The 24,310-nt window shown below is 47.4% G+C and overlaps 1 protein-coding gene across 1 annotated transcript; it reads right to left on the reverse strand.

The window, feature by feature from the left end:
• Window positions 1–20,181: 20,181 nt before the first annotated feature.
• Window positions 20,182–23,311, reverse strand: LOC127930159 (metalloproteinase inhibitor 2-like). Its single transcript, XM_052519630.1, has 5 exons — window positions 23,117–23,311; window positions 22,382–22,452; window positions 21,694–21,790; window positions 20,686–20,807; window positions 20,182–20,515 (listed from the first exon to the last, which is right to left on the reverse strand). Exons 1-5 carry the CDS (start codon window positions 23,244–23,246, stop codon window positions 20,351–20,353), a joined length of 585 nt encoding a protein of 194 aa, XP_052375590.1. The 5' UTR covers window positions 23,247–23,311; the 3' UTR covers window positions 20,182–20,350.
• Window positions 23,312–24,310: the final 999 nt, after the last annotated feature.

Here is a 24,310-nt window from a genome sequence, read left to right on the forward strand (position 1 = left end):
GGGCCACTCTTGCCAGGCTGGGCAGGGATGCAGATTTTTAAATGTTTTATTTTATAGGTTGACCTAAAGATTTTATGGTAAAATAACCATATCAAAATGGAAAGCTCATTGAAAGAGGTAACATGTCAGGTCTATTGGGCCAAAATCAGTTATAACCTATAGTAAAGATAATAGAACAAAAATTAAATACATTTTTAACCCTCCCGTCGTCCTCGTATTGTGTCTAGTCCCCGCGTCCTCCGGGTCACCCTGTCCCGTCCTGGCTAAAGGGCCAATGTGCGCAAGTGTGACAGTAGGCGTGTGAACAGCCTTTGCAGATGTATTTCTTACACCTGCAACACCGCCCGTAGCACTCTGTAGGACTTTGACAAGCGCTGACGCTGCTTCGGTGCGGGGCAGATGCTGCCTTCTATGGATCAGCGGCTTCACAAGTGCCTTTCCCAGCTGCTCGAGGAACACAGTGCGCTTGTTCCGCTTGCGAGGCATCCAGTCAGGCTTGATATGACAAAGGCGTTGTAGGAGGACACGTTGAGGATGTTGTGGAAGACGACCAGGGGCCAGCGGGCAGTCATCCGTCTGCAGCTGTAGGTGCCGACCACCTTGTCTAGGTTGTTCACGCCGCCCTTGTTGCAGTTGTAGTCTAGGATGACGGCCGGCTTCCTGTCGCGGCGATCGCTAATGTGGCCCTCTGTGTGCAGCGTGCTCAAAAGTAGCACGTTCTTGTTTTTCTTTGCCAGGTAGGACACCAGAGTGGCGGTGGGCGTGAAGGCGAACCTGGAGGACAGGACCTGTCTGCCCCTGGACTCGAGCAGCGCGGGCGAGAGCTCGGAACACGGTCCTGCCGCTCTCGGCGTCCCACAGGCTTGCCGCGGCCTCGCCTCGGGACCTGTAGACGCCCTACGTAGGCGCGCGTAGGCGACCTGTAGATGCCCTACGTAGGCGCGCAGGTCCGTGACGTCCATGGGTCGCCAGCCGTCGCCGTATTTTCTGGCCCCGTGCAGGTGTGACAAACAGGTGGAAGGCGGACGCGATGTCGCGGGCCTGGGTCGCGGCATAGGCCGTGGGGCCCGGAGTCTGGTCCGGCCCGGCGTGGCAGATCGTGAGGGCCCCGCGGTGGCGGCCGTAGGCCATGGGGGACCACTCGATTTTGCCGTTTTTCGACAGCAACGGCGTCTCCCGTTGGTCCGGGGCCGAGGAGATCTCTTCCTCGTGCTCGTCCTCGTGCTCGTCCTCGGGCAGCTCTTCCTTGGGCTCTTCCTCAGAAGAGGGAGAAGAGGCATCGTCGACCTCGCAGTGCTCGGGGTTGTATTCCTCCCCGTCTTCATCTTCCGAAACCTCTTCCTCCTCCTCCTGGCAATCCGAGTAGTCTTCTTGGTCCACGCTGGACAAGATCTGTTCTAGAACCTGCGCGGCCGTAAAACGCGTGGCCATGGCCGCTCGGCTCCACTGATCGGGTCCGCTGAGAGGCTGGGAAGAACGCACTTGGCACGGGTGGGGCGCCGGTCACTGTGTGTGTGTGTGTGTGTGTGTGTGTGTGGGTGGGTGCCGCTGACAATATTAGTATCCTCTCTACGTAGGGCCGGCTAACACTCGGCTGCTCTCTAGCACACAGCGGAGCACGTCTGGACCTGTGCAGCGGCTGGCTGGGTCGCTCGCCAGTGGCTGACTCAGGAGCGCAGAGCGCCAGCTCTGGAAACACAGGGACTGGGTCGCTCTGACCCACAGTGCAGAGCGGGGAGGCCAGAGCACAGAGCTGGGAGCCGGGCACAACCTCCCACACTGGCAGACACTCTACTACGCTCAACCACATACTCGCTCTGCGCCCTGGAAACACAGGGCCTGGGTCGCTCTGACCCACGAGCGCAGAGCACAGAGCACAACTACAACACTTGGCTGCTCTCTAGCACACAGCAGGGCACGTCCGGACCTGTGTAGTGGCTTGCAGGGTCCCTCTGACCCAAGAGCGCAAAGCGGGGAGGCCAGAGCGCAGAGCGGGGAGCCGGTCACAGCCTCGCCACACTCGCAGACTCTCTACTAAGCTCAACGTTACATGCCTCGCTTGTGGCTGGCAGGTTCGCTCTAACCCGTGAGCGCAGAGAGCAGAGCGCAGAGCGGCCACACTCACAGACTCTCTACTACGCTCAACGGCACACGACTCGCCAGTGGCTGGCACCGTCACTCTGACCTGCGAGCGCAGAGCGGGAGCCCTGGAAACACAGGGCCTGGGTCGCTCTGACCCGCGAGCACAGAGCACAGAAAGGGAGCCCCACACACAGGACCTGGGTCACCCTGACCCCAGGACCACGGGAGGGTTGACAGAATCCCCTCCTCTCGACCGGGACAAAGTGAGAAGAAAAGTTCATTCTAACTTACTAACACACTCCCAGGTAACTTTTGACCCCTCAACATTATCGATCACCACTGAGCTGACAGTTCTAATTAACAGAAAACCTAGGAATGCACTCACTGTTTTATCTAAAAACCCCAGAGCTAAGTTTCTGTAGGTTCAACGCTAGGTTAATGACCTTATGTGTTTACACAGTCCACCACCCATTTGTTTCTTCCTAGTTGGAATGGTGTTCATTAACTTTAATTACTCCTTGTCGGTGTCACACAATCCCTTCTTATGAACTCTTATTGTTAATCAGATATAATAAAACAGAATATAAGTTTACTTAGTTCCAATTCTATTTAAAATGGGGATATTGTTTATTCATTTATTCATAATAATTCCAACCGATTTAAACGCAGATTTAAAGAGGAGTCCGTAGTTTGCTTTCTAATGATCATGATCTTTTCCTCAAAGAAGTTCATTCATTTATTACTGCTCAAGTGAAAGCCATCCTCTCTTGGGGAATGCTGCTTTTTAGTTAGCTTTGCGAGAGTATCAAAAATAATGTAGCGACCCGCACAGACAGCTGTGTGTTATGTGTTAGGCTAGGAGGTGGTTGTGTTGTACTGACCAGTTCCCGGTGTTAGGGGGTCGACATGCCAATCAACCTGCTATCTGCCAATCACGGGAATGCCTGAATGTTCTGATGCCGGGCATCCTGGTGGTTGGCGGAGTGGCGTGGAGGGTTGGGCAGGGGGTGGAGCATTGGAAGTTAAGACCAGGTTCAGCCTTTGTTCTCTCTCTCTTACGTCTGGGCTTCACAAGAGAAGGTCACGATTGGCTTGTGGGTTATCTGTCATCTATTTGTGTGTGCTACGGCCCAAACAGTAGCCTGTGTAAAGTTGGTTTAATAAACCGTCAATTCGCAAACTCAAGCCTCTGTCTGGACAATTGTTCATTTATGATCTAGTCAGGTCATTACATTGGTGTCAGAAGTAAAAACGTTGATACAAGTTAGCCAGCTAGCTAGCTGACTTATGTGGCTAGCTACCGTAGGTGAGAACGGGGATTGAAAATGCTTTGAGGAATCCCGAAAGTGAAGGTGGAGGTAGGGGACGATTATGGCCAAGGAGGTGCGTGAATGGACGTGGGGTTCTGTCTGAGGAGATCGCCAGGCGTCGGAGCGCAGAGGCCGCTTGAGGGAGGACGTTAGAGCGATGGCGGCTGAAGCGGGCATGAGTGCTTCTCGACTGTATTTTGCGCCCATTCTGGTGGGCGGACTGGTGGTGACGTCGACGCGGCGTGACGAGGAATCTGGGGCTCAGGATGTAAACAAACATGGCGGCGCCCAGTTCCCGGCTGCGTCCGTATCTGTTAAGACCCCAAAGTATTCCGGTAAAGGCGGATTGGGAAGCTTTTCATGCTCAGTTTGAACTGTTAGCTCATTTTAGGGGGTGGTCGGATGAAGAAAGGGCACTGCAGTTGGCTTTATGCCTCACGGATGAAGCTCTGGCCTGTTTGATATTGATTAGCCCCGAGGACAGGCATGATTATGGTGCTTTAGTGGGAGCACTGAGGAGCGCTATGGACAGTGTGTACAGCCCGGGCTACTGCGCTCCGAACTGAGTAATAGACGCAGGCAGCCTGGAGAGCCTCTACGGGTGCTAGCTAATGACATTGAGAGCCTCTCTCGGCGGGCATATGCTCACATGCCCCCTCCGTGCAGAGCGAGCTAGCACGGGACCAGTTCATACAGGCGCTCTCTCCTACGGAGCTGCGCATACAGACCCAGCTGGCTCATCCTGAGTCATTGCAGACAGCCTTGGAGATGGCTTTGGAGGGGAGCTGGTGTGGGCTGGGGCTTCAGCTGGGGCTTTGGTGGGGTGCAGGGAGACACACCCTCTGTGCGAGCTGGGGGCAGAGCAGCCCGGAGCCGGAAAAGCCTGCTTGGGTGGCCGAAATGACAAAACTCATTCGGGCTGTGTCGCTACAGGCGGAACGAAACACACGCCCTGGTCCCAGGGTCTGCTGGGGTTGTGGCCAGCCAGGCCATCTGCGCCGAGATTGCCCCATGTCCCCCAGAGCTCAGGGAAACGGCTCGGGGTCCGCATAGACCGGGTAGTGCGGACCCCTGGCTTTCTATCCCAACCACCATCATCTTCAGGAGGAGCCCACCGGCACAGAGGGAAGCAAGGCTCCACTTCCCCCAGAAGCAGACGAGGGCAAGCGGATGGAGCCTGTTGTTGTGGTGGGCCGGACCTGTGTTGGGGACTTTTGTCATGTCCCTGTCACTGTGGAGGGGGTGCCCTGCTCCGCCCTGGTGGACACTGGGTCCACAGTAACCCTGGTGAGGCCAGATATTGTGCCAGGTTGGACTCAGTGTGAGCCTACAACTGTGCAGCTCCGCACAGTCACAGGTGAGCTGGCACCCATGAAAGGGAAGGGAATAATGACTCTGACAGTAGGGGGCAGGACTGTGCGTCATCCTGTGTGGGTGGCGGCTGTGCAGGACCCTTGTATCCTGGGGTTGGACTTTCTTAGGAGCACAGGCTGCCAGTTAGACCTAAATAGGGGCACACTGAGCTTCCAGGGAGGGACGGAAGTCACCATGGCCCCCTAATGTCACATTCACTCAACCCAACAAACCCTTTACTCCAACAGTTAAAGCAGCAGAGACTCATGGCTGCGCCCCTCCCCCACAGCTGTGTGTGACTTTTCCCCAGTCCCCCCTGTCACCTACGGCGGTGTGTTACATTCCCCCAGCTACCTCCTGACACAGCCCTCTGTGAGCCGGGCCGCACCCCCAGCCCACCTACCCCAGATGGGAGAGGGGAGGACACTGTCTGCAGTGAGGGAGATATGGGGGAGGAACTGTGTTGGTCTTGACCCCGAGCAGCAGGAACGGTTGTGGCAGTTGCTGTTTGAATTCAGAGACAGCTTTTGCGTTGAGTGAGGAAGAGGTGGGTCAGACTCATCTGGTGCAGCATGAGATCGGCACAGTGATGCTCGACCCATCAAGATGCGTCCCCGCCGTATCCCGCTGGCACGCCAGGAGGCGGCAGACAAGGCTGTGTTGGCGATGCAGCGGGGCAGACTTCATGAGCCCTCAGACAGCCCCTGGGCGGCGCCAGTCGTCATGGTTCGAAGAAGGGGGCAAGCTGAGGTTCTGTGCGGACTACAGGCGGCTGAATGAGGTAACCAGGAGAGGACTCATACCCCATACCACGATCGATGAGTCGCTGGACCTGGTTAGGGGTCCTCCTGGTTCTCCCCTCACTAGACCTCCCGCAGTGGCTACTGGCAGGTGCCCTCTCTCCCCCAGAGGTTAGAGCCAAACTGCGTTCTCTGCTACTAACAGAGGACACTGGCAGTTCAAGGTCCTGTGCTTTGGCCTGTGCAACGCTCCAGCTACTTTTGAGCGTTTGATGGACAGGGTGCTGGATGGCATCCCCGACAGCAGTGTCTGGTATACCCTTACGATGACATCCTGGCCCATGGCAGCTCCTTCCCAGTCAGCCCTGGGGCGCTACGGCGTGTGCTGGAGGGTGGCTGCCGCGGGTTCTAGCTCCACCCCCGAGAAGTGCCAATTCATGAGGAGAGAGGTGTCCTTTTGGGCCACCCAGTGGGGAAGGAGGGGATCAGCACCATGGAGGACAAGGTAGGGGCTGACAGAGACTGGCCCACCCCCACCGACCAGCGTCAGCTGAAGAGCTTCCTGGGCCTGGCCTCGTACTACAGGAGGTTTGTACGGGGCTTCTCAAGCGTTGCTGCTCCACTGAACCGCCTGCTGCCGAAGGACAAGGCTTTCACTTGGACAGTGGAGTGTGAGGAGGCGTTCAACACCCTCAAACGTGCACTGATCGAGGCCCCGTGCTCGCCCCCTGACCTCACCTTGCCCTTTATCCTGGACACAGACGCGAGCAATGTGGGCATGGGTGGGGTGCTGGCCCAGGTGGGGCCAGAGGGGAGAGAGTGGTGGCGTACTTCAGCAAAACATTTGACAAACATGAGCGCCGCTACTGTGTCACCCGGCGGGAGCTCTTGGCTGTTGTGGCTTCCGTCAAACACTTCAAGTACTACCTGGGTGGTCTGCCCTTTACTGTAAGGACTGACCACTCTGCTCTCCAGTGGCTCATGTCTTTCAGAGAGCCAGAGGGGCAGGTGGCACGCTGGTTGGAGGAGCTTCAGCCGTATGACTTCACGGTGGTGCACAGGGCAGGGACTGCATGCAACGCCGGCGCCATGTCCCCGTCGGCCCTGTACTGCAGACGGCTGCCGCCACTGTGAGCGGAGAGAGGGACCGGGAGAGAGCTGCGGGCAGAGGAGGGTGTCTGTGCCACAGTGTGTCGGGCGGCGGGCCTGTCTGCTGTGAGCTGCAGACTGTCGACGTGGCTGAATGGCGGCAGCAGCAGGGACGGGGACACAGACCTACAGCCAGTGCTACAGTGGGTAGAGGCGCAGGTGAGGCCACCATGGGAAGAGGTGACAGCGCTCTCACTCGCGACCAAAGGGTTGTGGTCAGAGTTTGAGAGACTGCGCGGCTGATGGCGTGCTACAGCGGGCATGGAAGGAGTCAGCTACGGGAGAGGAGGAGAGGTGGCAGGTGGTGGTCCCAAAAGCATTGCGGGAGGCTGTACCCAGAGTACTCATGGGGGGTGGGGACTGGACACTTTGGGGTCACAAAAAACACTGCGCCGTCTCCGTCAGGGCTTCTACTGGGGGCAGCACAAGAGGGATGTGGTGGACTTTTGTCGCCGCTGTGACAACTGCACAGCGAGAAAGGGCCCCCAGGCCGCTCTCATGCTCAGTCCAACAGTTCCCAGTGGGGGGCTCCCATGGAGAGGTGGGAGTGGATGTAGTTGGGCCGTTCCCCACCACAGACAGTGGAAACCGCTGGGTGCTCACGGCCATGGACTATTTCACAAAATGGCCCGGGCCTATGCTCTGCCTGACCAGGAGGCAGAGACCATCGTCGACGCCCCTGACAGCGGGGATCTTCAGCAGGTTTGGAGCTGCAGAGTCCATCCACAGCGACCAAGGCAGAAACTTTGAGTCCCGTGTGTTCGCCACCATGTGTGAGAGGCTGGGTATGCACAAGACCCGCACTAGAACAGGGCTCCGGGCAGCCGGCGGGAAATGGAGGAAAACTCGCCTCCCTGCGGACCTGGCATCCTTTCACTCCCTCCTTTCTGTTTTCCTCCTCTGTCTCTGCTGCTAAAGCCACTTTCTACCATTCTAAATTCCAAGCATCTGCCTCTAACCCTAGGAAGCTCTTTTGCCACCTTCTCCTCCCTCCTGAATCCCCCCTCCTCCCTCTCTGCAGATGACTTCGTCAACCATTTTGAAAAAGAAGGTCGACGACATCCGATCCTCGTTTTGCTAAGTCAAACGACACCGCTGGTTCTGCTCACACTGCCCTACCCTATGCTCTGACCTCTTTCTCCCCTCTCTCTCCAGATGAAATCTCGCGTCTTGTGACGGCCGGCCGCCCAACAACCTGCCCGCTTGACCCTATCCCCTCCTCTCTTCTCCAGACCATTTCAGAGACCTTCTCCTACCTCACCTGGCTCATCAACTCATCCCTGACCGCTGGCTACGTCCCTTCCGTCTTCAAGAGAGCGAGAGTTGCACCCCCTTCTGAAAAAACCTACACTCGATCCCTCCGATGTCAACAACTACAGACCAGTATCCCTTCTCTCTTTTCTCTCCAAAACTCTTGAGCGTGCCGTCCTTGGCCAGCTCTAACGCTATCTCTCTCAGAATGACCTTCTTGATCCAAATCAGTCAGGTTTCAAGACTAGTCATTCAACTGAGACTGCTCTTCTCTGTATCATGGAGGCGCTCCGCACTGCTAAAGCTAACTCTCTCTCTCTGCTCTCATCCTTCTAGACCTATCGGCTGCCTTCGATACTGTGAACCATCAGATCACTCCTCTCCACCCTCTCCGAGTTGGGCATCTCCGGCGCGGCCACGCTTTGGTTGCGTCTGACAGGGTCGCTCCTACCAGGTGGCTGGGCGAGAATCTGTCTCCTCACCACGCGCTCTCACCACTGGTGTCCCCCAGGGCTCTGTTCTAGGGCCCTCTCTTATTCTCGCTATACACCAAGTCACTTGGCTCTGTCATAACCTCACATGGTCTCTCCTATCATTGCTATGCAGACGACACACACTAATCTTCTCCTTTCCCCCTTCTGATGACCAGGTGGCGAATCGCATCTCTGCATGTCTGGCAGACATATCAGTGTGGATGACGATCACCACCTCAAGCTGAACCTCAGCAAGACGGAGCTCCTCTTCCTCCTGGGGAAGGACTGCCCGTTCCATGATCTCGCCATCACGGCTGACAACTCCATTGTGTCCTCCTCCCAGAGCGCTAAGAACCTTGGCATGATCCTGGACAACACCCTGTCGTTCTCAACTAACATCAAGGCGGTGTCCCGTTCCTGTAGGTTCATGCTCTACAACATCCGCAGAGTACGACCCTGCCTCACACAGGAAGCGGCGCAGGTCCCTAATCCAGGCACTTGTCATCTCCCGTCTTAATTACTGCAACTCGCTGTTGGCTGGGCTCCCTGCCTGTGCCATTAAACCCTACAACTTCATCAGCCCGCAGCCCGTCTGCGTTCAACTTCCCAAGTTCTCTCACGTCACCCTGCTCCTCCCGCTCTCTCCACTGGCTTCCAGTTGAAGCTCGCATCCGCTACAAGACCATGGTGCTTGCCTACGGAGCTGTGAGGGAACAGCCTCAGTACCTCGAGGCTCTGATCAGGCCCTACACCAGCCCAAGGCACTGCGTTCATCCACCTCTGGCCTGCTCGCCTCCCTACCACTGAGGAAGTACAGTTCCGCTCAGCCCAGTCAAAACTGTTCGCTGCTCTGGCCCCCAATGGTGGAACAAACTCCCTCACGACGCCAGGACAGCGGAGTCAATAACCACCTCCGGAGAGACACCTGAAACCCCACCTCTTTAAGGAATACCTAGGATAGGATAAGTAATCCTTCTCCCCCTTTAAGATTTAGATGCACTATTGTAAAGTGACTGTTCTACTGGATGTCATGGCAAGGTGAATGCACCAATTTGTAAGTCGCTCTGGATAAGAGCGTCTGCTAAATGACTTAAATGTAAATGTCTGCAGGCAGGCTGAATACTGATGGAACAGTGCATGTAATAATGTGTGACTTCATTCAGCCCTGGTGGGCTTTGAGTGACACACAAATGAGGAGGTTGACTCTGCGCTACCAAAGCTTGCTGTGATTGCACGGTGTGTTAATATTACGATATGTTTTGTTGTATATTTACACAGCAGACTTAGCACTCTGGTCACCATTGTCAAATTCAAGAGCTACACCATGTGGGTGATTATCAGTCAGTGATCTTGTTATTTCTCTCCGTTCTCTGATCCACAGATCATCCGCTGCACTTCCTTCCCTGTCCAATCAGCACCTCAGATGAGTGCCTGTGGATGGACATTGGCCAAAGCGGACCCTGGGACAATAACATTGCCTGTATCAAGGGGGATGATGGATCCTGTGCCTGGTAAAGGGGTGGCACCGCCCAAGTAGTTTCTGGATATTGATGACCCTAAACTTTACAGGCCATCTACTCACAGGAAAAAAGCTACCAACTCAAATAATTATGATTAAATTAATCTAGGAAGTAGTTTCTAACAATTACAAGACCTATATTGACTTGTCAATTTGTGTTGTCAGAGGACAGGTTGCAGGAAATGGTCAATGTGAAAGAGGGCAACAATCTTATGAAAATGTCACTTGTTGTAAAAGTACAATAAAAATGAACTACAAATAAAGCACTTCAAGTACTCATTTCTTGCGCCATTAATTTGCTTGTTTCTAAACTGGAACCAAAGGCATTATTGAACATGGTCCTGGAATAGTTTGTCTAAACCAGGGCTTCAGCTTTAACGTCATTGACCAAATGAAACAACTCATTGTTTCTTCCTTGCTTTATAAGATTATATTCAGTTGATGAAGATTCAGCTGTTTTCAAGTACTAGTCAGCACTAGCAACAACTGCATTTTCTGACTTGCTAACTGGAAGTACAGTGCATTTGGGGGAATTATTCCGGCCACATGTTCAGTTACAGCCTTATTCAAAAATTGCTTAAATACAGCCTTATTCAAAAATGGCTTAAATACAAGTTTTTCCTCAGTCTACACACTAACCCATAATGGCAAAGCAAAAAAGGGTCATATTATATTTAACTAAATCAAATGTATTTATATAGCCCTTCGTACATCAGCTGATATCTCAAAGTGCTGTACAGAAACCCAGCCTAAAACCCCAAACAGCAAGCAATGCAGGTGTAGAAGCACGGTGGCTAGGACAAACTCCCTAGAAAGGCCAAAACCTAGGAAGAAACCTAAAATCTTGTTTTCAGACAGTTTGCTTTGAGAAACATTTGTGCTTGGGTGCATCCTGTCTTGGATCATGATTATTCTACAACTTCATGAGTCCACCTACGGTAAATTGATTTGGAAAGGCATTTAGATCCCACCGTTGACTGCGCAAAAAAACAAGCCATGAGGTTTGAATTGTCGGAGCTCAAAGGATTGAGGCACAGCTGTGGGGAAGGTTAACAAAAATGTCTGCAGCCTCTGGTCCCGAGAGCATAACCTCCTCACAGGAAGTCTGAAACCACTAAGGTTATTCATAGAGCTGGCACACTGGCCAAACTGCACAATTGGGGGAGAAGGCATTGGTCAGGGAGGTGACAAAGAACCCGATGGACAATGACAGAGCTAATTCCGACTAGCACGCGTGGCACTAGACAGTACTCTGATCTTGTATATATTATTTAGGTTAGGAGACTCAGCCGAATAAATAGTGTTGAGGTCCTTTACACACAAAATATTGGGAAATAAAAATCCTGAAAGTTGACATTTAATTTATTAAATATTGGAAGATGACGTGTAAATAGGTAAATGAGAAAGTTGTTTGTATAAGGGAATTGTAAATATAAATGACATGTTTAAGATCTATTTTGCCTTATGATTGCTCGAGACCAAATTGAAATCAGTAATAAGGCAGCAAACCGATCATTGTCCCTCCCGCAGGACAGTTGAGCTAACGTAGGCTAATGCGATTAGCATGAGGTTATCAGTAACAAGAACATTTCCCAGGACATTGACATATCTGATATTTGCAGAAAGCTTAAATTATTGTTAATCTAACTGCACTGTCCAATTTACAGTAGCTATTACAGTGAAATAATACCATGGTATTGTTTGAAGAGTGAACAGTTATGAACTTGAAAAGTTATTAATAAACCACTTAGGTACATTACGACAGTCTTGATACAAAATTGAGCAGAAATGCAATGGTTCATTGATCAGTCTAAAACGGAGGTTCCGGACCGCGGACCCTTTGCCGGAAGCCCGAACGGAACCGCCGCCGAAGCTCCGGAACGGAACCGGAATCTCCGACCGTGGAACCGTCGCCGGAAGCTCCGGACCGGGAACCGTCGTCGGACGTACTGGGCTGGGAAGTCGTACTGGAGACCTGGTGCGAATAGCCGGCATCACTTGTACCGGAACTTTAACACACTTCTCAGGATGAGTACGGAGAGCTGACTCAGGTGGCTTTAAATCGATAACACGCTCCTTAGGGCAAATGTTGTGCATCCTCCACCAATTCAGTAACTCTCATTTCTCTCTCCTCCACCATCTCCCTCAACTCACTGACAGTTTCTGGTTCACCCCCCTCAACTTTCACCGCCCACTCCTTGCTCAATCTGTCCCAATTTTCCTCCTCGGTCTCTGACTCACCCCTCAGCGTCACTGACCACTCCGTGTGCCCCCTCCCATTTTTTTTTCAGGCTGTCTCTCGGGCTTCCGTTGTGGCCGCGAACCCCGGTGTTGTCGTTGTTTTTCCCTCGCTGCCTCCGCCTGCTTCCATGGCAGGCTTCTGTCTCCTGCCATAATCTCATCCCACGTCCAGGATGTCCTCCACTCCTGGCTTTCCTCCTGGGCACGCTGCTTGGTCCGTTGTTTTTGGGATCTTCTGTCGCGATCGTTATAAGGAGAGGACCAAGATGCAGCGTGGTATGTTTCCATCCTTTTTTATTTGGAAGCGAAACTCAAAGGAAAAAACAATAAAGCGAAAAACTTGTGGTGAAGCTCAAAGTCGTGCTCGCAGGCAATTATACCTAGACAAGATCTCACAAAGCACAATGGGGAAATGGCTGCTAAATATGATCCCCAATCAGAGACAATGATAAACAGCTTCCTCTGATTGGGAACCATACCAGGCCAACATAGATCATTAATCACCTAGATAACCCACCCTAGTCACTGTCAAACCCCAACCAACATAGAGAATAAACAGCTCTCTATGACAGTTGACTTACTGAAATTCAGTAGACGTGTCCCTCAGACCTTGCTGTATCAGGTATCTTCCTCCGGGCACCTGCGCCACCACTGCGCCACAAGTGTTCCCTCACAGACCTTCACTGACGCCAAGATTTTGGAGGAAATTGAAGTGACACCTGAAGTCAATTTGAAATGAATCACTCTTTATTATCACAATCAGAGAGGTTCACAAACTCAATCCAAGCTTGATGAAAACTAAGGCATTCCCTTTCAGTCCTTATATAATGCTACACAAACAAGTCATAAGCATGATTGACATTATTCATTATCTCTTGTTAAAATTGCTTCCTGCATGTGACTGACTGATACCTCACGATGATTATTCTCTCAAAGCTAGGACCTTGAAACCAAGATGCTCCTTTTAGTTCCCAGAGCAATGTTCTGGAAGTACTGACAGTTGGTCTGAGGAAGAGGTCACAGTCACCTGCACAAACCAAGATAGAGTGAGAGGAGATGCTGTGAACAATTCGAGGCCATCTCTTCAGACAATAAAACTTTCCCTCACAATGTGCTGCATCTCAATCACCGCATCCGCCACTGGCAGCCTTCTGCATCTGCGGTGGAAGGTGGCTGAGCTACAGCGGTGTTTGTCGGACCGTGAGACATCCTGAAAATCGGTCTTCTCACAAAAATATAGTGTATGACCCCTGTATGGAAAGGCAAGACTCTCACAAAACATGTACATGTCAGTGTCTTAATGAAACAACAAGGAGGAAGCAGAATAATCTGTTTTACTTACCTGCTGCATCGGACGGGTACATGACATGCCAATAACAAACCACAACTATGACAAACCACCTGGTACTGACAACTTGGATGGAAAATTACTGAGGATGGTAGCGGACTATATTGTCACTCCTATTTGCCATTTCTTCAATCTTAGCCTGCAGAAAAGAGTCCCCCAGAACTGTAGGGAAGCAAAAGTTATTCTGCTGTCACGTTCGTTGTATGGAGGAGACCAAGGCGCAGCGAGGTAAGCGTACAATCTTCTTTAATAAAGAAAGAACACCGAACAAAACAAACCGTGAAGCAAATATGAGTAGTGCAGACAGGCAACTAAACATAGAATAAGAACCCACAAATACCCTAGACTAAATGGCTACCTAAATATGGTCCCCAATCAGAGACAACGATAAACAGCTGCTTCTGATTTGGAACCAATTCAGGCCACCATAGACATACAAATACCTAGACTAACAAAAAAAACTAAATATACAAAAAAACTAGACAATACAAAAACTAACATACCCACCCTAGTCACAGCCTGACCTGACCAAAATAATAAAGAAAACAAAGATAACTAAGGTCAGGGGCGTGACATCCGCTACGAAAGAATAGCGAAGCACCCTGTACTTGTTCAAACAACTGACCAATCAACATGCTACAACTTTTGGATTAAATTGTGTTTGTCCAGATACAATGCTATTTCACATTAAACAAATTAACACCTGACTTTCAGCATGCTTATAGGGAAGGGCACTCAACATGTACGGCCCTGAAACAAATGAATGATGATTGGCTGAAATGAATTGATAATAAGAAGATTGTGGGAGTTGTTTTGGTAGACCAGTGCAGTTTATTACATTATCAATTAGTCTGGTGTTATAAAAAACATATGTGTTATGTCTTTACATTATCTGCCATATCGTGGATTGAGAGTTAGCTGTCTCATAGAACACAGCCTGTTCTTTAATGGATGCCTCTCTAACAAACCAGGTAGAACTAAACCTCATCTAAAACCCTGAATCTCATCTAAAAACCCCGAACCTCATCTAAAACCCTAAACTTCATCTAAAACCCTAAACTTCATCTAAAACCCTGAACCTCATCTAAAACCCTGAACCTCACCTAAAACCCTGAACCTCATCTAAAACCCTGAACCTCATCTAAAACCCTGAACCTCATCTAAAACCCTGAACCTCATCTAAAACCCTGAACCTCATCTAAAACCCTAAACTTCATCTAAAACCCTGAACTCAACTAAACCCTAAACCTCATATAACATCCTATTTGAGGTAGATATGTACATGAAGGCAGGGTAATGTGACTAGGCATCAGGATAGATAATAATAAGGTATTTGAGGTAGATATGTACATGAAGGAAGGGTAATGTGACTAGGCATCAGGATAGATAATAATAAGGTATTTGAGGTAGATATGTACATGAAGGCAGGGTAATGTGACTATGCATCAGGATAGATAATAATAAGGTATTTGAGGTAGATATGCACATGAAGGAAGGGTAATGTGACTAGGCATCAGGATAGATAATAATAAGGTATTTGAGGTAGATATGTACATGAATGAAGGGTAATGTGACTAGGCATTAGGATAGATAATAATAAGGTATTTGAGGTAGATATGTACATGAAGGCAGGGTAATGTGACTTGGCATCAGGATAGATAATAATAAGGTATTTGAGGCAGATATGTACATGAAGGAAGGGTAATGTGACTATGCTGATGCAGGGACTTTAAGGCTTACAGGGTTAGAGTTGACCCAAGTGTTTTCTTCTACAGAAAACCACAAAATTGTAAGGAATTCCAGTAGGCATAGCCTAAAACTGATCTTTCTGGTTTATACCCATTTTTTATGAAAGATGGACAATTTATGTCCATTATGGCAGCTAGGCAAGTTGAGCCTGCTCTGTTGTTGTCCCATTAGGCAGGGAACTTTAACAGAAAACAACCAAACTGCAAAGAATTCCAGGGGCGTCACAAAATACATTTTTTTTTTAAGCCTGCTACACTGGAAGTGTAACTTTTAGTCAGGGCGAGCAGAGACACATTTATCCTATTACTCAGGCCGAGATACACTATTTAGCGGTAACTAACCAGCCTAACCAGCTTCGCCCTCATGTGGGTGATAACAAGCTAGCAAGCATGCTAGGTAGTGCTATACATTGTCAGAAAACTAGATTTTTCAGCTTCTTTCATCTTGTTTAATTAAGAGACCGACAAGTTCTGGCATTTCTGTGTGTAAACAACAATTTTCCCATTTTCAGGCAAGTTACCAAAATCATCAGTTTACCAAGAAAGACTGCAGGCTTGGCCAATGGGGATGTCCCTTTCAGACCGTATCAATCTCTGTGGAGGGGAAGTCAGTGATTAATCAGTTGTAAAACGGTTTTATATGGGCCATAATGAGAACAGAGTTTGTCTAATCAGGACACCTATGAAATGTATTAAAACAACTAGAAAATGACATTTACAGAAGTAAATGTGGTATGCTTGCTAGTCTAGAAGTATTTATTGTGAAGTAGTACTTATTGTGAAGTAGTAGTAGTGGTATTGGTAGTGATGGCAGTAATAATGGTAGTAATATAGTGTTTTATAGGCTGTGTTCTTTATAGTGAGATATTTTGGGGTGGTTGAAACTTTTAAACAAGATTACAGGGATGGAATTTAAGGATTTGGGGCATTGGCTGTTTCCATCCATGGGACTACATGATGCAACCCTGCTCAGTCCTGTTAGTTCTATTGTCTAATCACAGTTGTCTGTGTAACAAAACCCCCTTTTAAAATATAATTCATATGAACAAGTACAAGGTTTTACTATAACTACTGCTCTCCACACCTTTTCTATGCATTTACTGTCCAGACTGTCTATATTTCAGACTCTGATATTGCTCGTTCTGATAATTATTAATTGTTTTACTTTTTAGATTATTTGTGTGTTGTTTTTTTAATTTATAGATATTACTTCACTTTTGGAGCTAGAAAACACAAGCCTTTTGCTGCACATCGATGTACACAACCAAACAAACTTTGATTTGAAGGTTGCTGCAGTTTGACAGAGTTTTCATCCTCCCTATAGGCCCAGGAGTTTAAAACTGTGATTAATCACTATGTCATATCCTATCCAGAGATTTACTTTCAGGTCTAAAAGACATTTTCCCATCGGCCAAGTCAGCACTATTTATTGGTTGCTCAAAGATTATGGTCACTTAACCGAAAATGTGAGTAAAGTCTCAGAGAGGTCAGAGAGTAGTTTGAGGAACTCAGAGCCTCCATACGGAACTCAATGACCCCATCTAGTGGAGGAATAATAGACATGGTTCATGAGGGCTTTTAATTCAGAGAAACACAGTAGACCTAGAAAGACATGGTTCATGAGGGCTTTAGAGGAGGGTAAGTACTACACAGAGAAACACAGTAGAAGATATGATTGAAGGAATGACCCCATCTAGTGGAGGAATAATAGACATGGTTCATGAGGGCTTTTAGAGGAGGGTAAGTACTATACAGAGAAACACAGTAGACCTAGATAGACATGGTTCATGAGGGCTTTAAGAGGAGTAAGTACTATACAGAGAAACTAGATAGACAGTAGACCAGAACCGATGCATGGTCCTAGTGACCAGGGACTTCAATGCAGGCAAACTTAAATGGTTCCGAGGGCTTTCTCTTTTACATACAGAGAAACACAGTAGACCTTCCTGAGGGCTTTTAGAGGAGGGTAAGTACTATACAGAGAACCTAGATACCAGCATGTCACATGTGCAGATAGACATGGTTCAGAGGGCTTTTTAGGAAAAAATACAGAGAAACACAGTAGACCAGAACCGATACCAGACCACCTTAAATCCATACTTTGTACCACACATGTGCAGAGACAAAAACAGACCACCTACAAAGCTCTCCCTCCATTTGGAAAATCTGACCATAATTCTATCTTCCTGATTCCTGCTTACAAGCAAAAACTAAAGCAGGAAGTACCAGAGACTCGCTCAATACGGAAGTGATCAGATGACGCGGATGATACGCTACAGGACTGTTTTGCTAGCGCAGACTGGAATATGTTCCGGGATTCATCCAATGGCATTGAGGAGTACACCACCTCAGTCATCGGCTTCATCAATAAGTGCATCGACGACGTCGTCCCCACAGTGACAAGTACATATCCCAACCAGAAGCCATGGACTACAGGCAACATCTGCATCGAGCTAAAGGCTAGAGCTGCCACTTTCAAGGAGCGGGACACTAATCCGGACACTTTTGTGAAATCCCTCCATGCCCTCAGACGACCAATCAAGCAAGCAAAGCGTCAATACAGGATTAAGAGAGAATCCTCCTACACCGGCTATGACACTCATCGGGGCTTGAAAGCTATGTTGGACTAGAAAGGGAAACCCAGCTGCGAACTGCCCAGTGACGTGAACCTACCAGACTAGCTAAATGCCTTTTACGCTCGCTTCGAGGCAAGCAACCCTGAAGCATGCATGAGAGCACCAGCTGTTCCAGACGACTGTGTGATAACGCTCTCGGTAGCCGATGTGAGCAAGACCTTTAAACAGGTCCACATTCACAAAGCCGCGGGGCCAGACGGATTACCAGGACGTGTACTCAAAGCATGCACTGACCAACTGGCAAGTGTCTTCACTGACATTTTCAATCTCTCCCTGACTGAGTCTGTAATACCTACATCTTTCAAGCAGACCACCACCAAAATCCCTGTGCCCAAGGAAGCGAAGGTAACCTGCCAAAATGATTACCGCCCTGTAGCACTCACATCAGTAGCCATGAAGTGATTTGAAAGGCTGGTCATGGCTCACATCAACAGCATCATTCCGGTTACACTAGACCCACTCCATTTCGCCCCAACAGATCCACAGATAACGCAATCGCACTCCACGCTGCCCTTTTCCACCTGGACAAAAGGAACACATATGTGAGAATGCTGCTCATTGACTACAGCTCAGTGTTCAACACCATAGTGCCCACAAAGCTCATCACTAAGCTAAGGACCCTGGGACCAAACACCTCCCTCTGCAACTGGATCCTGGACTTCCTGACAGACTACAACAAATGTGTACTGTTGGGAACACTGGCCTAGTGGTTAGTGTGGCCAGTAACCAAAACATTGCTGGTTGGAATAACTGAGCAGTCTGTGTGCCCTTGTACATGGCACTTACCTCCAATTTGCACCAAGGACAAGCATACTAATATACCTGACCTTCTAAAACCACATTTCACTGCACCTATCTGGTGTATATTACGATCAAACATTTTTTTGGGGGGGCAAACCTGAACTTTGTTACAATCAGAAAAATAATTGCCCCGCCACTATGGGACCTGTGGTGGCACCTCTGTCCAATCAGATTCAAGGAAATCACAGGTTGTGTGGGTCGGGCATGGAACGTCTATAGAAAGCAGAGCTGGTATTATTTTAATGGAAACTCACTCCCGATAGACAAACTCTTTACAGAAATGTTGTAACAGCCTAGAATGGGGTTTAAAACCTACAGCTGCATATACTAACATGGCATATCCTACACATATAGCATACCTTGTAATACAATCTTTAAAAAAGCTGACCAAAATGTATATGTTCTCTGCAATTTGATGACCCGAGTTTAATTTCCAAACCAGATAAATGTCAGCAGCTACCCAATACCATGGTGGGTATGCATAATGTCTGGGTGGTTTCATACCTAATTATTAACTTTACCATGCTTAAAGAGAAGTCTGATTTGTTAACCATCTACCAAGTAGCCCTTTAGAAGGCTTTCAATAAGCTCCCTGGTCTTTGAGGGACCTTCCAGCTTTATGGGGGGCAGACAAATGGGTAGTCATTCAAAAACCATGTCAACCCCCATTATTTCAATCCATGTAACTTGAGATTTAAGGCACATTTTATTCCTTAACTAATTTAGGCTTACCTAAACAAAGTGGGTTGATACTTATCTATTTTAGTTTAAAGTTTTAGGAACCAAAACTGGTTATACATTAAAAATTAGTATATATTCGAAGTTGAGGTTAAGGTTGTTTAAATTCAGATTTTATGACTGTGCCCATATGTAGTGTGTTCTCCAGAACAAGATTTATGACAAAAACCACTACCCTTCACTGTGGACCACAGCAGCCAAGTTTACCATCTCCAATAAATCAAAGGGTTTTGTCAATAGGGTTGGACACGTGGCTCAGTTCTGTAGAGCAGGGTTCTGTCAACACCAGGGTTGTGGGTTTTATTCCCACTTGGGAACAGTAAGGTGATTTTTTTTTTAAAGTGGCTCTAAATAACATCATCTGCTAAATTATTGAAATGTACAGAACATTTATTCCACTGAGTAACAATATTATCCGACTAATAAAGCAAGGAAGAAATAAGCAAAGTGGCTTAATTTGGTCAATGACATTACAATGCTGAAGCCCTGGTTTAGACCCCAAACTACTGAAGGGCCACATTCAGTAGACAAATGTTTAATGTTACAGAGATTCCATTCAAACTGACATGATTCCTTTCCTCATGTCAGAAGACACTTTGTTATTCATGTATAGAACATCCCATCTGAACTTTATACATTACACCCTGTTGAATGCGTCCCAGGCTTTATGGTATTTCAGGAACACTGTTCCGTTTACAGACAAGCATATCGAAGACGATTTGGGGTTTCAATAACACCTTTGGTTCCAGTTTAAAAACAAACGACAAATGAATGACATAAGAAATGATTACCTTGAGTGCTAGATATGTTTATTTTAAATTGCACTTGTAGAAGTGACCAGGAAACAATTTAAAAATCACAACAACTTGCATTTGTAGCCGTGTTTCCTCATGTATTAATTGCAGGCATCTTTAGTCACTGAGCAGTGAGTGGATGTGGCCTGTAGAGTTTAGAGTCTCCACTATCCAGGAACTACTTCTTGGGTAGTGCCATCCCCTTTACCAGGCACAGGACCCATCTGGCCTCTTGATACAGGCAAGGTTTTGGCCATTGTGGGTTCCCAGTCTGTCCACAGGCACGTATCTGAGGTGCTGATTGGACAGGGGAGGGAAGTGCAGCGGATGATCTGTGGATCAGAGTAGAGAGATAAGACCAAGATCACTGACTGTCCATTACCCCAATACTCAAGCATTTGCAAATGTGACCAGAACAGTATACTCCCTTGAAGAAAATGTGCCATGTAACTATTTAACAAAACTGGTGTATAGTAATTACTATAATTCCCAACACACACACCTTGCAATCACAGCCGCTTTGGTAGCGGTGAGTCAAGCTGTTCTTTTGTGCAGCACTCAAGTCCTCCCAAGGCGGATTATAGCCACACAGTGTTATAGACATCCTTCCAGTCTTCAGCTTGCCTACAGACAAGAGATAGTGAGTCAATGTACTGTGGGGAAAACATGGTGTAGGGTACAGTTGCCCCTAGATGCTGATCTTGGATCAGTTTAGCATTTGCTCCACTAATGGTTAGGATACATCACCCTGGAGCATGAAGACACTGATGCAGCCCAGAATAGATTTATCATCATAAGTGTACACACACTCGTATTACATTTACAGTGCCTATAGAAAGTCTAAGCGCCTTGAACTTGTCACATTGTTGTGTCAGTCTCATGCATTTACACTGAACAAAAATATAAATGTAATGTGTTGGTCCCATGTTTCATGAGCCAAAATAAAAGATGGCAGAAATGATCAAAACACACAAAAAGCTTATTTAACTCAAATTGTGAACAAATTTGTTTACATCCATGTTAGTGAGCACTTCTCCTTTACCAAGCTAATCCATCCACTTGACAGGTGTGGCATATATCAAGAAACTGATTAAACAGAATAATCATTTCAGGTGCACCTTGTGCTGGGGACAATAACATGCACAGTTCTGTCACAACGCCACAGATGTCTCAAGTAGAGGAAGCGTGCAATTGGCATACTGACTGCAGGAATGTCCACCAGAGCGGTTTACAGAGAATTGGATGCTGATTTCTCTACCATAAGCCACCCCCATTTTAGAGAATTTAGCAGTACCTCCAAACCGATCAACGGCAGACCACGTGTATGGCGTTGTGGGCAAGCGATTTGCTGATGTAAACATTGTGGTCAGAGTGCCCCATGGAGGCGGTGAGGTTATGCTATGGGCAGACATATGCTACGGACAATGAAAACTGTATTTTATCAATGGCAATTTCAATGCACAGCAACCAGTGCTGGCTATTGAACTTGGGTAACGAGTGAGAACCGCACCTGTGAAGAGATATTCCTTGTTGATTTCTAGAGTCACGCTGCACGAAGTGGTGTAAGTGTAGATGGCGTGGATAACCTGGTCATAACCTTTGAACATCTAGCCAATCACAAGGAGAGAAAGGAAGATCTGTCAACCAGTTACATATATAGTTTGGAACTCACTGACTGCAGCACTCAGGCACAGTTAGTCTTTACCCTTTAATGTCAACAGATCTGTAATGTGCAAGCAATCATTATTTAACCCAGATCCATTTTACAGATGAGCCCTGAATTATAAATACAATAAAATAAACAAAGAACTCAAAATAAGAAACTCCGAAATGAGACCAGCTTTCTGCTTTTTTTTTGTATTAATTTTCTTCCAAAATGTAAAATATTTTATCAAGGCTCCACAAATCAGAGCAAAAATACACAATAAAAGCTGGTTTACCTAACTCCATAAGGAACTTCCAGTTACCAGTCTCAGGCATGGCTAACTTATGCCTTAATAATGATGTCAGGCAGTGGAAGTCTTAGTAAAAAGGGCCAACCAACTCTGGTTGAGTTGGTTGTGATATCTTTAACGAAGTAGCAGCTGAGTACATAGGAGATGTCACCATAGTCTAGGACCAGTAGGAAGAGTGACAATAATTACATTACCATTTAGAGAAAGACATTTTTATAGAATCACTTAAAAGGAGAATCATACCTTGATCTGTTGGATGTCATACTTGATGGCGTTAGACACCGCTTCCTTTCCAACCACCTTCGCCCTGATCACTAGAAGAGGGAGACATGGTTTAACTAACGCTATTGAAATCTATTCCGGTATACTAGTCAGTCACACTGATGGTTTAAGGGTGATATGGAGAGAGAACAGTGTAGAATGCTTCTTTAACCTGCCTCTCCTTAATCTACACTGATTGAAGAGGATTTAACAGGTGACATCAATAAGGGATCATAGTTTACAGCTGGCCAGTCCATGTCATGGAAAGAGCAGGTATCCTTAATGTTATGTAAACACATACATCTCAAATCATTCATTTGTAGGCACACTTCATACCTTAGATAAATATAGTGTAGCAGGGCTCTATTCTGTTCCTGGAGAGCTGCAGTCCTGTAGGTTTCCTCCAACTCTAAGCCAGCGCACCTAATTCTAATAATTAACTGGTTGATAAACAGAACAAGGTTCATTACAACTAGGGGTTGGCTTGAAAACCTACAGGAAGGCAGCTCTCCGGGAACAGGGTTGGAGAGTCCTGGCTCTAAACCATCTTACTGTCGCCTACTTAACTATGTAAATAACTGTGTGAGAAGATGTAGATAGGCTTAATGATCATGTCCAAATCATTTATACTACGACCACAGACAATCCATAAAATGTTCTCATGTTGCGTATTGATAGCTCTCACCTGAAAAGTAAAATGTTGCCAAATTACCTTACCAACTTCTGAATTGCAAAAAGCCTGTTGAGGATGCCGAGGGAAGCATCTGCAAGCGTCTGCGATGTCTTCGACCCGCCAAAGGAACAGAACGAGCAGAGTAATGAAACAACTGCTTACATACCTAGTCATTTGGAATCGAATTACGGGGTCGCCAAAATATCACTAAAGGATTTGACGAATGAAAGAGTGAGGCGTAAAGTACACTGGACTCTATTTCCTTCACTGTAATCATCCGAAATCTATTTATTGCAGGCTGTGAGCTCCTCCTCCAGACAGAACCCAGCCTGTGGTAGGCTGAGCATTCTATTAATCCAGAACCGTAACCATTCAATTTTTTAAAAATCCTCCGATAACGGGACAACCACAGACCAGGCTCAACATGCCCGGCTGCCATAAATGCCATAGATTGGGAATGAAACTGAAAGCTCGGTTTTTGTTTTTTTTGGGGCTCCGGAGCAATTTTAGGCACTGCATTATCAGGGCAAGAGGCGTCACTGCAGACTCTGTGATTGGGAGTCCCATAGGGCGGCGCACAATTGGCCCAGCTGAGTCCGGGATTGGACGGGGTATGCCGTCATTGTAAATAATAATTTTTATTCTTAAACTGATTTGTCTAGTTAAATAAAGGTTCAATAGAAAAAAATTGGCTAAGCCTACTGGAATTCCTTAAAGTTGTAGTTTCAGTAAAAAAATTAAAACACCTGGGGAAATTTCAGAGCAGGTTCAATTTACCCAACTGCTCAGTTCACTTGCCCCTGTCACCCCATATGAGATGAAAATGGCAGATTGCTGTTGTTGATAAGTACAGTAACACGCTATACATAACATAAGAGCTCAGGTTCTCCACTTCACAGCACTGGTAGGGGTTGACAGCCGACTGACAGCCGTTATAAACTTGAGCACCACAAGAGACAAGAAGATAACACCATCCCTCCCTCTAATTGGGCTACTTTTGCACATCTGTTGTCGTCTGAGTGAGGGAAATGTTACATTGAGAGGAGTCGATGTTATGAAAGATACGCCATTAAGGATTATAATACCACTTTGTCATACAAGCAAACCACACATTTCTATATTTAAAAATGAATGTAATTTACAGTATCAATGTTTATATATTTTTTATCCACAGGGATGTCATCTGGTGTAGCCTGGGTTGTCCTGAACAGAATGGGCCTATCTGAGTCATATTGTGA

Source organism: Oncorhynchus keta, chromosome 5 (assembly GCF_023373465.1).
Source record: "Oncorhynchus keta strain PuntledgeMale-10-30-2019 chromosome 5, Oket_V2, whole genome shotgun sequence".
NCBI classification, from domain to species: domain Eukaryota; kingdom Metazoa; phylum Chordata; class Actinopteri; order Salmoniformes; family Salmonidae; genus Oncorhynchus; species Oncorhynchus keta.